We start from the raw sequence: 17,032 nt of genomic DNA, 5'->3' as shown, positions 1-17,032 counted from the left end.
CAACACAAGCGGCCTTCATCAGGTGAAGGGACCAGCCTCTCTCGAAGACTGCGCTGGAGTGAAACAGAGCCAAGCTCAGACTGCGACCTTTAAGCTGTGAGAGGGACTAGGGTGCCTCGACAAAGGAATTAGCATAAGAAATTAGCATTTGATTGGCCGTGTGCTACACCTTTCATCATGTTAAGTCCACCAATCAAATGCTAATTTATGCTAATTCCTTTGTCGAGGCACCTTAGTCCCTCTCACACAGCTTAAAGGTCGCAGTCTGAGCTTGGCTCTGTTTCACTCCAGCACAGTCTTCGAGACAGGCTGGTCCCTTCACCTGATGAAGGCCACTTGTGTTGTGGCCAAAACGTCGTGATTTGTTTTATTTTTTACCTACGTGACTTTACCGAATAGAACCAAAGAGTATGGATCCTTGCAGTCACGAAAGCTTCAAATCTAGAATTGGCTTAATCACGTGGAAATGTATAGCAGCCAAATACTCTAAACGCATGTTAGTTCCAAATGCGGAGGGAAAACCCGGAGGATCTGGACAGCAATCCACGTAACCACGGGGAGAACATACAAACTCCACATATACAGGCATCAGGGTTGGGATCAAAGCCACAACCTCCTGTATACCGGGGAAGGGAGTTAACATCGCACCTTCCCCCAGGTTCTCACAGTTTCCTCCCATGGCTAAATCCACACACCTCGTGGAACTTGTCAACCAAACCACTTCCCCCAATGTTGACAAACCTGTAAATCACTCATCTGGGAGAAACACAGCAGCAACAGGAACATCACCCCCTACCGCTGCGACAAAACTTGTCAAGACCCGCCTATAGAGAGGAGTCCCAAGACTAGTGGAAGGGGGTTAAATCCCAACTTTAAGCTTTCGTGACTGCAGGAATTCATATTCTTTGGGTCTTTCATCAGTAAAGTCACATAGATAGGTTCAAAGAAAATAACAAAAAAAAACTACGTTTCGATCGCAACGCGAGCGTTCGTCATGGGGAAGAGGGCATTTCTGGGCGATGTTGTACCATCGCCTCTCTCGCCGCGTGCGTGCACACAAGACGCCAAGCGGCGCGACGCAGGCCGCTACACCTGCTGGCTCGCCGGGCGGATGGTGGCAGAGCTGGAGGTGACGGTGAACCCAAGGAATCGGTCACGGCGGCGGCTGGACCCCCACGACCCCGAGGTGAAGGCGGCGCTGGCCACCCTGTGGCGCCTGTACGCAGCTCTTGGCGCCGTCACGGCGGTGGTGCTGGCGCTGCGCGTGCGGGCGGCCGTCGCCCGCACCGCTTGGAGGGGTTCGCTGGCGCCGCCGCCGCATGGAAAGAGGGGGGCGTGGCACGGGGACGAGGCCTGAACACCTGGAACGAGGCCTGAACAGCTGGGACCGGGCCTGAACAGCTGGGAACGGGCCTGAACAGCTGGGACCAAGCCTGAACACCTGGGACCAGCTATGGCGGGGGTGGGGGGAACCTTTTTTCTGCAAAGGGCCATTTTGATATTTATAACATCATTTCGCGGGCCATGCAAAATCAAATTTGTTGCTATGGAAAAAAGCGCCGAGATTGATTGAATTTCGAGTCGTGCGCTTGCCTTGGCAGGGCCAGTCCAACCGATCTCGCGGGCCTTACACGGCCCCCACCCATGCTACACCAACACGCAGGGGATCCGTGCACCAACAGACCCCCATACTCAGGGGGGGTACCTACATCACACACACAGGGCCTGAACACCTGGGACGAGGCCTGAACACCTGGGACGAGGCCTGAACAGCTGGGACCGGGCCTGAACAGCTGGGACCAGGCCTGAACACCTGGGACCAAGCCTGAACACCTGGGACCAGCTACGGCGGGGGTGGGGGGAACCTTTTTTCTGCAAAGGGCCATTTTGATATTTATAACATCATTTCGCGGGCCATGCAAAATCAAATTTGTTGCTATGGAAAAAAGTGCCGAGATTGATTGAATTTCGAGTCGTGCGCTTGCCTTGGCAGGGCCAGTCCAACCGATCTCGCGGGCCTTACACGGCCCCCACCCATGCTACACCAACACGCAGGGGATCCGTGCACCAACAGACCCCATACTCAGGGGGGGTACCTACATCACACACACAGGGACCCCTACACACCAACACACGTACAGGGGGCCAAATAGAGAGAAACCCTTACACAGGGACAACAAAGACCCCCCCCCGCCTCCCAGTACAGCCTTAACAGAATGTTGGGGCATGTGCCGCTTGCGAACGCATGCAGAGGGGTCCTCGACACCAACACACACGGACCCCTGCGAGGGAACTCATCTTCTCTCACCTGATCCTCAAATCGTACATACTGTGAGAGATGGCTCGTCCCGTTCAAAATGATAACCGAGGCCAGACACCCAAGAGCTGACAAGCGAGCGTTTATTTACAGAGAGACGGTGACATCACCATCTCCACGCGCACTTGCATATTCACGCATGTGTGTGCGCACGCAAAAGAGTGTTGTGTGCACAAGTGTCCCTACTGCACCCCTGCCCTTACAAGTAAACCGATTGTGTGCGTATGAAGAAGACAAAGGCGACCGGGCGTGGTGGTACGCACACACTACCCCCCTCACACTACCCCCCTAGTGTGCCGCCGCCGTCCCAGCCCTTCATAAAGTGCTACTCGCCCATCCGCACTTTGCCCCAACAGTCTGTCAAATGCTAGAACTCTACATACATCTTTGTATGTAGAGTTCTGTGCGATCCGATCCAACGGCCACGATCCACGTGGCTCCATCTCCTCCCCGACGGTGCCTGTGAAAGGCACACAACGATGTTAAGTCCATGACCCACGACCCAGTGACCTGCGACTGTGTGTAGGAGAGCACGGGATCAGTTACGTTTGGTCTTCATGGAGATCAGAAGTCTAACACGTAATTCATCATCACATCCCAAAACTCCCCCCACCACCAACTTCCAACATTCCCCCCACCACCACCCAACCTCCCAACATTCCCCCCACCACCACCCCCCAACATTCCCCCCACCACCAACTCCCCCCACCACGTCGAGTTCAGTACCTGGTGACTGCAGACCCCCGATTCATCCCGGCGAGCTGGGGGGGGGCGGGCAAAGGGGATACGAGACAGATTACAACCCCTCCAACATCACCAGCATCAACATCGTCTCCCAACGGCAGCCGCCATTCGCCGCTAAGTGACGGTGACGTCATCCACGCGACGCCTGTGCCAGTCTAGGTGCACTTTTGAGGCCATCACATCGCCTTCAACCCTCGCTACATCGCCACCTATCAGCAGCATCTCGTCATCATTAACACGAAGATCCCTCGTACATTATCATGAAGGCCGGCACGGCACAACGAGGGGGGTGGTGGGTGGTCAAGCACCACGCCCGGCCGCCTTTGTCTCCCCCAGTGGCGATGTTTAAACACCGCACCAGCTACTCATTTGAAGGCCCGGTTCGGATGATGATCTGAACGGGGCCGTGAGCGGGAGTCGAACTCGGGTCGCCGGGGTTTGCAGCGCGAAACCTGCTTCACCGCCGCAACCATCAATCACCACGGCAATTGTGTGGGGGTTCGATTCCCGCTCACGGCGACTCCCCCAAACACCGATCGTCCACAAACTCCGTCTTGGGCCTGCCCTTGATCGAAGCGGCCTCAAACATCGCCTCTGGGGGAGACAAAGAGCCGCCCCCCCCCCCGCCGGGACACGGAGGCTCCCTCCTTAGACAGCACTCCTGGCCCCGGCAGCCTGTCGGGAAACCCGGGGGGGTGGAGGGGGTGCCGAAGGGGATCGCTGCCTCGTCGGTTTTGTCGCGCCCCCCTTGCTCCCGGCCTCGCGTCAGAACTCGACAAATCCGCACCGTGAGCTTCAGTCCGCCCGTCGGTGATGTCATCATACACGAGGCCTTTGGCGTCGTCTCTCGTTAACCACTCTCGTCTCTGGCGCTTAATAGAACCTTTATATAGCACTCGACGTCTCTCTCTCTCGTGAGCACCGTGATCACACACGCGCGCACATTTAAAAAAATAGTGACGCTTCGGGGCAAAGTTACCCCCTTTTGCCACGCCTCCGTTAACACACGCCTTCCCAGTTAAATCTCCCACCGCCAACGCAGCGGATCCCACAGTATAATCTCCGCGTCATCTTCTCTACAAGGGATCAAGAACAGGGGGGGGATCGGATCCGACGAGGGTCGCGCGAACCGCACCACTCACCTCGTGGCTCGGAAAGAACCCGCAGGTCCACGCGCCGCCTCTTATATAGCCGCTAAACCGAGGAATCGATCCCTTTAATTGCGCGGCGCGCATTCGAATCGATTCACAAGAGAATCGTCGAGCCAGCTTCGCGCGCCCCCGAGGCGAAGACACAAAACCGCGGCGCCTGTCGATCAACGGAGCCCGGGCGGGCGGGTGGCCGTGGTATTCGCACGCTCGTGAATTTTAATCGCGACAATTAAATAAAATCCTCGTCATCCGGAATCGGGAGCACGATTAGTCATTGAGGAATCGAAAATGGTCGTCCGACTTCGTGGCCACGCCCCGGAAACCCCGCTCGCCGGGCGAGTAACGATTCGGGAATCGATTTTGTGACTTCCTCGTGACACGCGCATCTGGATCGATTTTAAACTTAATTCAAATTTTATTTTACCAGTCGAGATTTGATTTGACCAGGTTAAGGTTATAATAAAGTATTAAAGCTTTCGTGACTGCATAAAATTACTCATTGTTTTTTCGGTAACGTTACGTATGTAGAAATACAATACAATTATATTAAAACAATCACGACGTTTCGATCACAACGCAAGCGATCTTCAATCAGGTGTCAAGAACAAATCACGGTGGTAAATACAACAAAAAGATGAGAGACGAGAATTCAACAAACCTGAAAAAACATTACGTGAAGCACATCCAGTCAGGCCAACAACACAGACACTTCCTGGCGGACCACGAATTTCAGAAGAGTGTTAAATTTCGTGTTCAACCTTTGGATTGCACATACCAGCATGCTGGTATGTGCAATCCAAAGGTTGCACATACCAGCATGCTGGTACATACCAGCATGCACATACCAGCATGCTGGTACATACCAGCATGCACATACCAGCATGCTGGTATGTGCAATCCAAAGGTTGAACACGAAAGGTTGAACACGAAATGTAACACTTCTGAAATTCGTGGTCCGCCAGGAAGTGTCTACTAACTGTGTTGTTGGCCTGACTGGCTGTGCTTCACATAATGTTTTTTTCAGGTTTGTTGAATTCTCGTCTCTCATCTTTTTGTTGTTGTATTTACCTCCGTGATTTGTTCTTGACACCTGATGAAGATCGCTTGCGTTGTGATCGAAACGTCGTGATTGTTTTTGTTTTAATATAATTTTATTGTATTTCTACATACGTGACTTTACCGAAAAACCAGTGACCAGGTTAAGGTCATTTTACCAGGTTAAGGCCCACCGAGCGATGTAGCTCTTTTTTCAGAAGCGACCTGGCCACAAACGAAAGCTCCACGAAGTGAAGTGGCTTATCATGCGGACATTTATAGCAGCCAATTACTCTTAAACGTTCGCCGATTCTAAACGTGGAGGCAAAAAAAACTCGCACAACCATGGGGGTGAAACACGCAGACTCCAAATATACAGCAGCAGCAGCAGGCATCGGGGTCTGGAACGAACCCACGACCTCCTGGATACCAGGCAAAGTAGTTAACATCTCATAGCCACCGTGACACCACGGCGAGGATCGTGATTCTCCGGCTAAAGTTGCGATCCGCAAAGCCACGATGAGGATGGGGTTTCGTGGCCGTGAATGCACACAAGACGCGCGGCGAGCTTACGCTTTCCCAAGTTTTGCGGTCCTCCACTTTTCATTTCATTTATGTTGGTATGGCCCTGTGAGCCATTCGGCTCTTGAATCGGGTGCAACACAAAAAAAACAAAAAAACGAGGGCGTTATTGGCCAATCAGTGAGTTGTGTAAACGTGCGGTAGGGGACTGGAGCACGAGGAGAATTACTATATGTATACTGGAGGAATCCGATGAGCTGTAAAGCTCTTTTTCACAAATCTCCAGAAAACGTACGTGCGCAAGGGGGGGAAACGCTATATCCCGTACAGATGGAACAGATGGGGATTAGTCTGCACTTTGCTGTACCACCGTCTCTTGGTGAGCCAGGATATTGGCTGCTTCCTCTACAGTGCAGGATGACAGGCCAGATTCAGAATATGTATTTATACTGGAGGAATCCGATGAGCTGTAAAGCTCTTTTTCACGGACCTCCAGCACGGGCGGGTAAGAATGTTACAACAAACAATACAAAAACAAAATAGTCGTGAAAAGTACAGGAAAGGCAAATAATCCACCCAAAAATATACGAATAAAAACTCAACCATCCCATCCTATCAGGCAAAGCACACGGGAGGTATTAACTTATTTTTCAAAGTGGCTTATCACATGGAAATGTATAGCGGCACAATAATCTCAATGCATATTTCTAAATGTGGAGGAAATAAACCAGAGGACCCAGGGGACCCAGAGAAAGAAAAACCCCACGTGACCACGGGGAGAACATGCAAACTCCAAATACACAAGCGTCAGGGTCGGGATTGAAGCCCGATCTGCATTCCAGGTGAGCAAGATAACGCCACTACACCATGGCGCCCCTTAAAGAAATACACGTAAAGTATATACGACTTGAGGCTTTCGGTAGAATTCCACGCAACTCTCTCACCGTTTTATACAACAAACCCCCCCCCCCTCTGCCCCCCCCCCATCTCTCTCTATTTAAGGCCGCGACACAGAGGTATCGTCTTTCTGTGTCTCTGTGTGTTCTCTCTCCGCTTCCGTGTCTGTCTGTGTGTCTATGTGTGTGTCTCTCTCTGTGTGTCTCTGTGTGTTCTCTCTCTGCTTGTGCGTCTATGTGTGTGTCTCTCTCTGTGTCTCTGTGTGTTCTCTCTCCGCTTGTGTGTCTGTCTGTGTGTCTATGTGTATGTGTCTCTCTCTGTGTCTCTCTCCGCTTGTGTGTCTGTCTGTGTGTCTCTCTCTGTGTGTCTCTGTGTGTCTCTGTGTGTTCTCTCTCCGCTTGTGTGTCTGTCTGTGTGTCTGTGTGTCTCTCTCTGTGTGTCTCTGTGTGTTCTCTCTCCGCTTGTGTGTCTGTCTGTGTGTCTATGTGTGTGTCTCTCTCTCTCTCTGTGTCTCTGAGTGTTCTCTCTCTGCTTGTGTGTCTGTCTGTGTGTCTATGTGTATGTGTCTCTCTGTGTGTCTCTGTGTGTTCTCTCTCCGCGTGTGTGTCTGTCTGTGTGTCTATGTGTATGTGTCTCTCCGTGTGTCTCTGTGTGTTCTCTCTCCGCTTGTGTGTCTGTCTGTGTGTCTCTGTGTGTGTCTTTCTCTCTGTGTGTCTCTGTGTGTTCTCTCTCCGCTTGTGTGTATGTCTGTGTGTCTGTGTGTCCCTCTCTGTGTGTCTCTGTGTTCTCTCTCTGCTTGTGTCTGTCTGTGTCTGTGTGTGTCTCTCTCTGTGTGGCTCTGTGTGTTCTCTCTCTGCTTGTGTGTCTGTTTGTGTGTCCCTCTGTGTGTCTCTGTGTGTTCTCTCTCCGCTTGTGTGTCTGTCTGTGTCTATGTGTGTGTCTCTAGTCCGGCAAAACAACCCCCTACCTCCTCGCGGTGCCGGACGGACAACTCTGTCGTGGACAGCGCTGTGGGGGGAGATCCAATTTTGATTGGCTCCTCCCCTCATGGCATATGTGTCCACCACAGGGGCTAAACGGGGGCTCTGGACGGGTGCGAGGGGCTGGTAACCCCTTCACCTTCAATTAATTACCACGAAACCACGAATTAAACTGAAATATGTAACAACTAAGCTTGTGCCGGAGGCCCCGGGGGGCCAGGCGTCTATGACGTCTCCTGGCCAAACCCCAATTGGCGGAGCCAGGAGATTGAATACCTACCCTCGGGGCTACTCCAGAAACAACGAAAAGCCACTACGGGTGGCCACGTGGAATGTTCGAACGCTCACTGCAGAGGAGAGGCTGCCACTCCTCTGTCGGGAGCTGGACCGGTACCGCCTGGATCTATGCGGCATTCAGGAGGTCCGGTGGACCGGCTCTGGCTCCTGCCACCATGAGGGGTGGACAGTCCTCTACTCGGGGCAGCAGACTGCCAAACAACAGGGTGTGGGTCTTCTTTTGAACAAAAGAATGAAGGGGGCGTGGGAGCATGGCGGTGAGGTGTGGGAAGCTGTAAGCCCCAGGCTACTTTGGGCTCGCCTTCCCATCAACCGGAGGCGAGGAATGGTGGTCGTGGTTACTTATGCCCCCACCGAAGATGAACATCCGTGGAGGGATGCAGGCAAAGCCGATGAGTCAGATGCCTTCTATGACCTCCTGTCACAGGTGCTGGCTAAAGTGGCCCCTCGGGATAGAGTCATCATGTTGGGTGACTTAAATGCCCGAGTTGGTCATGATACTGGCACCTGGTCTGGAGTGATTGGAGGGCATGGGCCAGATCAGCTCAATAACAACGGTAGGAGGCTGCTAGATTTTTGTGCAGCCCATGGGCTTGTAATTACCAACACGCTGTTCCGGCATCGGCGCATCCACACAACATCATGGATGCATGCCGGGTCCAAGCAAGAACATCTGCTGGACTACATAGTGACGGACCAGCGAATGCGAGCCCATGTCCTTGACACCAGGACCTACCGTGGAGCTGATCTGCCCTCTGACCATCGACTAGTCATCTGTAAGATGCGCCTGCCATTCTTCCACTCCGGTGGTGGGTGTACACCCAGGACCCCATTCCAACTTAAAGTGGCCTGGTCTCAGTTATCTGATGAAAGTTGCAAGCGAGAATTTCATCATCGCTTGCGGCTGGGATTGGCATCGTTCCCGACTCCTCCTGATGTCGAGGGTAAATGGGCGAGGTTTAGGACTGTGACTCATGCAGCTGCAATGGCTGCTTTGGGTACGCGGTCCAGACCTCCCCAGACACCCTGGCTGACAGAGGAGTTGTTCAGGATGGTTGAGAAAAAGCGACAGGCCCACTGTCATCGGCTACAGAATCCCACGTCAGAGAATGAGGAGGCTTACCGCAGCCTTCGCTCGGAGGTTCGGAGAGCCGTGAGGCGCTGCAAGGATGGGTGGTGGTCGCGGGTTGCTGAGGAGATGGAGTCTGCCTCAGTGGCCCGTGATCACAAATCTCTATTTAACTCCATCAAAAAAGTAACCTGCAGCGCCACACCTATTACCATCATTAGGGGAAAAAACGGTGATCCAATTTCCGACCCCCAGGAACAGGTTCGCAGATTTGCCGAGCATTTCTGTGAGGTCCTGGGGGAGGGAAAATCCCTCAGCCAGGAAAACATCGTGGCACAAAGTGAGGATGACCCTGCTGAGGCTGCGGTGCCTCAAATATTGGATGAAGTCACCCCCTGTGAGTGGCTGGCTGAGGTGCCATCTGCTGAGGAAGTATTGAAGGCGATCCGGAGTCTGAGACCAGGAAAGGCAGCGGGCAGAGATGATCTCCCAAGCGAAATGCTGAGGGAGGGTGGCGTTTGTGCACAGACTGCCCTATATGACATCATAACAACAGTCTGGACCACTGGACGGGTTCCGCAGGATTGGAAGGATGCCCTGGTGGTCCCCCTTTTTAAGAAGGGGGACCGCACAGACTGTAACAACTACAGGGGCATCTCACTCCTCAGTGTGCCTGGAAAGGTCCTGGCAAGGATTATTCAGCATCGCCTTGCCAGGCACGCTGAGGAGAGGCTTGCGGAGCCCCAATGCGGTTTCAGGAAAGGGCGGTCCTGCACAGATGCCATATTTTCTGTCCGTCTGCTACAGCAGAGGTGTAGGGAATTCCAACAAGACCTACATCTCTGCTTTATTGACCTGGTCAAGGCCTATGATACCATCAGTAGGCCTGGGCTCTGGGTCGTTCTTCGTGCTTTTGGAGTACCTGACCCTCTGCTCACGATCATTAAGGACCTTCATGATGGTGAGCGGGCCCGGGTAAAACTACGTGGCCGGGAGTCAGAGCCATTCCCTGTACACCTTGGGGTGCGACAGGGATGTCCTCTGGCTCCCACATTATTTAACATCTATTTTGACCACGTAGTTCGTGAAGCCTTCAATAGCTGTACCGGGGGAATCTCCATATGGTACAGATATAATGGGAGGCTAATCGATGCCCGGGTGCGGTCAAGGGATGGCTCCCTATTGCTCAACCACGTTATGTATGCTGATGATTTGGTAATAGCTGCTCAGTCAGAGGAGGAGTTGGAGACGCTGCTGCTGAGACTGGAGCATGCCACTAAGAGGTGGGGCCTTACCATCAGCCCCACCAAAACTAAGCACCTGCCTGGGTATTTTGTACCATCGGACACTCCACCCCCACAACTCCCAATCGGTGATCGGGCAGTTGTGGAGAGAGTGGAGAGTTTCCCATACCTGGGCAGCATGCTTATGACCGGCTCCAGTTTAACAGCAGAGGTCTTACTCCGAATCAGTCGAGCGGCAATATCTTTTCATCGGTTGCGTAACGCTGTGTGGAAGCTACCTGGTCTGTCGCTCCGCACTAAGCTTCAGGTCTTCTCGGCCACGGTCATTCCCTCCCTTCTCTACGCTTGCGAAACGGGGACCCCCTTAATGGAACATCTTCGCCGGTTAGAAACATTTAGGCTGGCCTGCCTACGATCCATCCTGGGTTTAACCAGACTGGATTGTGTGAGCTCACAAATCCTTGAAAGATCTGGGCAGGGTCCCATCGGTGAGCTCCTCCGGCAGGCAAGGCTGCGATGGCTGGGTCATGTAGCCCGCATGCCCAGCCACCGCATGCCGAAACAGCTTTTGTTTGGCCGGATTGAGGGGGCTAAGCGGGCGCGGCACGGGCTAGAGAAGAGATGGAGTGATGTGGTACAGGAGGACGTGGAGCTGAGTGGACTTGCCGATGACTGGTACCAGCGGTGTCAAGATCGGCCTCTGTGGAGGAGGCTCGTGAAGGATGCTACTGGGCAGTTGGAGGCAGTCGCCCTCCAACAACAACGGAGGGCGGAGGAGCGACGCTCACAACAGCGAGCGGAGCGCCGGGTGGCTAAAGCACAGCAGGTTGGCACAGTAGGGGGCACAGGTGGTGCATCAGCCAGTCATCTCAGTCAGGCGACCCGTGGCACCTGGGTCTGCCCCGTGACCTCCTGCCAGCGGGCGTTCGACACTTCACGTGGCCTCAGGGTGCACATAGCCTGGCACAAGCGTCGTGGTGACATCACCGCCACTTAGTGGCGAATGGCGGTTGTTGTTGTTGTTGTCTCTGTGTGTCTCTGTGTGTTCTCTCTCTGCTTGTGTGTCTGTCTGTGTGTCTCTGTGTGTTTCTCTCTGTGTGTCTCTGTGTGTTCTCTCTCCGCTTGTGTGTCTGTCTGTGTGTCTATGTTGTGTGTCTCTCTCTCTGTGTGTCTCTGTGTGTTCTATCTCCGCTTGTGTGTCTGTGTGTCTATGTGTGTGTCTCTCTCTGGATGTCTCTGTGTGTTCTGTCTCTGCTTGTGTGTCTGTGTGTCTTTGTGTGTGTCTCTCTTTGTGTGTCTCTGTGTGTTCTCTCTCCGCTTGTGTGTCTGTCTGTGTGTCTCTGTGTGTCCCTCTCTGTGTGTCTCTGTTCTCTCTCCGCTTGTGTGTCTGTCTGTGTGTCTCTGTGTGTTTCTCTCTGTGTGTCTCTGTGTGTTCTCTCTCCGCTTGTGTGTCTGTCTGTGTGTCTCTGTGTGTCTCTCTCTGTGTGTCTCTGTGTGTTCTATCTCCGCTTGTGTGTCTGTGTGTCTATGTGTGTGTCTCTCTCTGGATGTCTCTGTGTGTTCTGTCTCTGCTTGTGTGTCTGTGTGTCTTTGTGTGTGTCTCTCTTTGTGTGTCTCTGTGTGTTCTCTCTCCGCTTGTGTGTCTGTCTGTGTGTCTCTGTGTGTCCCTCTCTGTGTGTCTCTGTTCTCTCTCCGCTTGTGTGTCTGTCTGTGTGTCTCTGTGTGTCTCTCTCTGTGTGTCTCTGTGTGTTCTCTCTCCGCTTGTGTGTCTGTCTGTGTGTCTCTGTGTCTCTCTCTCTGTGTGTCTCTGTGTGTTCTCTCTCCGCTTGTGTGTCTGTGTGTCTATGTGTGTGTCTCTGTGTGTTCTCTCTCCGCTTGTGTGTCTGTGTGTCTCTGTGTGTCTCTCTCTGTGTGTCTGTGTGTTCTCTCTCTGCTTGTGTCTCTCTATGTGTCTGTGTGTGTGTCCCTCTCTGTATGTCTCTGTGTTGTCTCTCTCTACTTGTGTGTCTGTCTGTGTGTCTACGTGTGTGTGTCCCTCTCTGTGTGTCTCTGTGTGTTCTCTCTCCGCTTGTGTGTCTGTCTGTGTCTATGTGTGTGTCTCTCTGTGTGTCTCTGTGTGTTCTCTCTCCGCTTGTGTGTCTGTCTGTGTGTCTATGTGTGTGTCTCTCTGTGTGTCTCTGTGTTCTCTCTCTGCTTGTGTCTGTCTGTGTCTATGTGTGTGTGTCCCTCTCTGTGTGTTCTCTCTCTGTGTGTCTCTGTGTTCTCTCTCTGCTTGTGTGTCTGTCTATGTGTGTGTCCCACTCTGTGTGTCTCTGTGTGTCTCTATCTGCTTGTGTGTCTCTCTATGTGTCTATGTTGTGTGTCTCTCTCTGTGTGTCTCTGTGTGTTCTCTCTCCGCTTGTGTGTCTGTCTGTGTGTCTGTCTGTGTGTCTATGTGTGTGTCTATGTGTGTGTCTCTGTGTGTTCTCTCTCCGCTTGTGTGTCTGTCTGTGTGTCTCTGTGTGTCCCTCTCTGTGTGTCTCTGTGTGTTCTCTCTCCGCTTGTGTGTCTGTCTATGTGTGTGTGTCCCTCTCTGTGTGTCTCTGTGTGTTCTCTCTCTGCTTGTGTGTCTGTCTGTGTGTCTATGTGTGTGTGTCCCTCTCTATGTGTCTCTGTGTGTTCTCTCTCCGCTTGTGTGTCTGTGTGTCTATGTGTGTGTCCCTCTCTGTGTGTCTCTGTGTGTTCTCTCTCCGCTTGTGTGTCTGTCTGTGTCTCCGTGTCTGTGTTTTGTCTCTCTCTCTCTCAAACTTAGCATTCTTTGTAAGAACGTTAATCAACCAGGTAGGGTGTTGACTGTTGTGTTAGCCGACTCTCTGTGTTGTATTGCATTACATTTCTAAGTTCGCTACGTTTGTTATCCCATTCATTCGTACCTGACGATGGTTGTTTGTGTTGCAATCGAAACGTCGTTTTCTATTATTTAATTTATTGTCTTTCTACGTGACTTTACCGAAAGAACCAAAGAGTACTCTACGTTCAAATTGCATCAATTCCCAAGCTTGGCAAAGGAAGTAAAGCAACAGCAGCAAAAACAATACAAGACCACAGCCGCAGTCAACCCGGTGAATACTGTCGTGTGAATTCACCATGATACAACGTGTTCCCTGCTCAAAGTGGACTTTAAAGATCCTGTGGATTAGTTCACAAGAGTAGGCCATTGTGTGCCCGCGCCAAATCCAAATTTGAAATATGGCACTCTGAATTATTTATTTCGGATCTCACACACACAGAGCAGAAATCGTCGCTCCCGAGTGGCAGTCGAATTGCACAGGGATCGCTGCCACTAGGGGTGCCCTTTCATACGTGTTGAGATAATAATTTCTAATCGTGCCCTGATCATTCTCATCATCTGCCCGAGCTGACTCACGCTACAGGGAATTCATTATTTAACAATGATTTGCGTGGTATGCTCCATTTCTCATGTGATGCTGCAGTTGCTTTAGTCCTGGTTTCTATGCCATTCATTGCTGTTCTTTTTGTTGTTTTTGTAATTTTGGTAACCCAAGTCAAGTTTTCACCTGGTCACACAAAATCAGCTTCAAACTTGAACTTACCTCACTCAAATCGTTTACCCACTCACCCACCATCTGATTCATTAATTTCCCCACGCACCCATTCATTCACTCTACCCATTCATTCACTCACACACTCACTAATTCGCCCACTCACTCGTGCAAATGGGACTCCTATACTGGTCTCCCGATTGTTCACCCGGTTTAACCGATAACACTGGTCTACAGCGGAAATGTTATAAATGTAGTCCAACTCTACTAATTCTGGGTCACTGAGAATGAAAATGATGCTTAAAATTGTTGATTGGCTCTAGTTATCAAGATATTCTACCGCGTCAGTATATACGACCCTTGACTTGGGAATGGCGGAAGATAATTGAGTTACAAAGGGAAGGGGTTTCAATTTAAACCAGAATTTACTCAAATACATCTTTGACTGGATCTATGAATAAATCTATGACTGGATTTGGACAGTACTTGCTTTTTGAGCAAAATAATGAATGATGCCATCTGAACCTGGTATTGTGTTATACATGATATGAATTGCATCGTTATTCCTAGATGTCATGGATGATGCAATCATAACTAGGTTTACATCCATCCACTGGCGGAGCCAGTGGGGGGGGGGGGGGGTGGCACGTGCCTCCCCAATAATCCGATCGAAATCCCTAATTTCGATCGGATCATTGGAGTTTATTAGTAACAAATCGGCATTTTGCGACCCCCCACTGCCACTGTGTAGCATATTATTACGTGCCAGGGACTCTATGAGATGATAGGACAATAGTCCTTACTTACTAACAACTCCCCTATTCATTTTTCATTGCTGGAGGGGTTGCCCCCCCCTCCCCTACCTGAAAATCCTGGCTCCGCCATTGCATCCATCCCTCTGCTGAACAAGTGGCCGTATGTCAGCTCTAGAAATCAGTGAATTATAATTCACTTTTGGAGTCGGGGGCCGTGATGCGGCCACCAGAGAGCGTTAGAGAGGCGCGTAAGATGCGAACTCGGAACGGGCTGGTCTGGAGGAAGCAACCAGCACCGTGCGCTACTTGGTCGTGGTGAAGGCGGTGGTGGCGAGGGTGAGATAGAAATGATTCAAGCAACCAGCACCGTGCGCTACTGGTCGTGGTGAAGGCGGTGGTGGCGAGGGTGAGATAGAAATGATTCAGGCTGGGACCACCACCTTCACTACTGACAACATCACCACAATTGTGATCACTGCATCGCGCACTTTCAGATGCGTTACTGCGGCCGTCTTGAGCGCCCTTTACTTCCGATGTTAGGAAGCCACTGGGAGCTTTGCACTTTTTAAGGCTCAACTTAAAACTCATGTCTTTAGAACTGATTTTTGTGTTTAGTTTGTTGTCCTACCCCCGCACCTCCGATGAATACGGTTCGGCTACGTACGGTGCGAAAGAAGTTCGACGTACATACACACATCACTGCCATCATCATCATCATCATCGGTTGTCGGTAACCTGCGGCTTCAGAGCCACATGCGGCTTTTTAAGGACTGATGCGTGACGTTATTTATTAAGGACCGTAGTCACATTCATTGCGGCTCTTTAAATACTGACTTTTGTACCGAATTTGAAAACGAAGATGGTCTCTTCTTGTTAGTTGTAGTTGCAGACCCCTGCTCATCATCATCACCTGTGTGGGTGGTGGTGGTGGTGGCATCACAGGGCTCCGTAGCCCATCTCCCTCTCGAGCTGCTCCGTGGTGATGGCCCCGAGGAGGGGGCGGCAGCCGGGGTTGAACACCGAGTATGCACTTAGGGTGCCACGTGCTGTGGGGACACAGGGGGGGGGGGGGGGGCACCACAGAGAGATACTGGCGGTCATTGGGTCACACAGGTCAACGCATCAAACCCAAATCAGAATATTTAACAGATGTCCAGTCGAGGCAGGTCAGAATGTTACAACAACAAACCAGAATGGGGATCCTGGGCAGCACCAAGGAGTCGCGTCCCCCCCTCCCCCGTGCCTGCACTCTGGAGGAGTCAGAGCCCCCCGTGTTACCCCTCTGGTTACCCACCCTCGTGACCCCGGTATCATCCCCATGGTTACACCCTCGTGACCCCGGCATCATCCCCATGGTTACACCCTCGTGACCCCGGTGTCATCGCCATGGTTACACCCTCGTGACCCAGTGTCATCCCCATGGTTACACCCTCGTGACCCCCAGCGTCATCCCCATGGTTACACCCTCGTGACCCCGGCGTCATCCCCATGGTTACACCCTCGTGACCCCGGTGTCATCGCCATGGTTACACCCTCGTGACCCGGTGTCATCCCCATGGTTACACCCTCGTGACCCCCAGCGTCATCCCCATGGTTACACCCTCGTGACCCCGGCGTCATCCCCATGGTTACACCCTCGTGACCCCGGTGTCATCCCCATAGCTACACCCTCGTGACCCCGGCGTCATCCCCATGGTTACACCCTCGTGACCCCGGTGTCATCCCCATGGTTACACCCTCGTGACCCCGGTGTCATCCCTATGGTTACACCCTCGTGACCCCCAGCGTCATCCCCATGGTTACACCCTCGTGACCCCGGTGTCATCCCCATGGTTACACCCTCGTGACCCCGGTGTCATCCCCATGGTTACACCCTCGTGACCCCGGTGTCATCCCCATGGTTACACCCTCGTGACCCCCAGCGTCATCCCCATGGTTACACCCTCGTGACCCCGGCGTCATCCCCATGGTTACACCCTCGTGACCCCCAGCGTCATCCCCATGGTTACACCCTCGTGACCCCGGCGTCATCCCCATGGTTACCCCTGCGGGAGGAGGCGAGCGGGAGGAAGATGAGAACGGACACGAGCAGGAACGGCGTCAGCAGCTGCAGGTGGAGGAAGAGGCCGAGGAGCAGGAGCCAAATGGAGACGCGGAGCCAAGCGGCCCAGCGAGGCGAGGCTCCGCGCCCCACTCCATCACCACCAACTTCACCACCAGCGGCGCCGTCGGCAGGAACCCCTTCTCCTCGCAAGGGATCCCCACCTTGCGGCTGCTCCTGCGGTGAGAGACAGGCGGTAAATCCTGGGGAAGAGAGGGGAGAGACAGAGAGAGAGTGTGGAGGGCGTCCATGCGAACGAGAAGCTTCGTGTGGAGCGACGGGCTGCCAGGTAGCTTCCAACACAGCCTTACGCAGCCGATGACGAGATAACCATCAGCACCACCGCCACTACCACCGTGATATCGCCACTGCCATCAG

At 52.6% G+C, this 17,032-nt stretch overlaps 1 protein-coding gene and 1 non-coding gene across 3 annotated transcripts in view; one reads left to right on the top strand and one right to left on the bottom strand.

The window, feature by feature from the left end:
* Nucleotides 1-2,533, top strand: part of FAM187A (family with sequence similarity 187 member A) — a 15,440-nt gene extending 12,907 nt beyond the window's left edge. For both annotated transcript variants that reach the window (XM_032958150.2, XM_076068448.1), the window contains one exon: nt 1,062-2,533. In XM_032958150.2, coding sequence (XP_032814041.2) covers nt 1,062-1,357 — 296 coding nt within the window. In that variant the 3' untranslated portion in view covers nt 1,358-2,533. The remainder of the gene's footprint in view (nt 1-1,061) is intronic.
* On the bottom strand, nt 2,384-17,032 carry LOC116944513 (uncharacterized). Its single transcript, XR_004403114.2, has 5 exons — nt 16,966-17,032; nt 16,597-16,831; nt 15,464-15,599; nt 3,044-3,078; nt 2,384-2,777 (listed from the first exon to the last, which is right to left on the bottom strand). It is a non-coding gene; the product is annotated as an uncharacterized LOC116944513 (transcript).

The sequence above is a fragment of the Petromyzon marinus genome, chromosome 21, assembly GCF_048934315.1.
Source record: "Petromyzon marinus isolate PM22_M1 ecotype Great Lakes invasive population chromosome 21, UKy_Petmar_22M1.pri1.0, whole genome shotgun sequence".
Taxonomy (NCBI): domain Eukaryota; kingdom Metazoa; phylum Chordata; class Hyperoartia; order Petromyzontiformes; family Petromyzontidae; genus Petromyzon; species Petromyzon marinus.
This window is presented reverse-complemented; position numbering and strand designations above follow the sequence as displayed.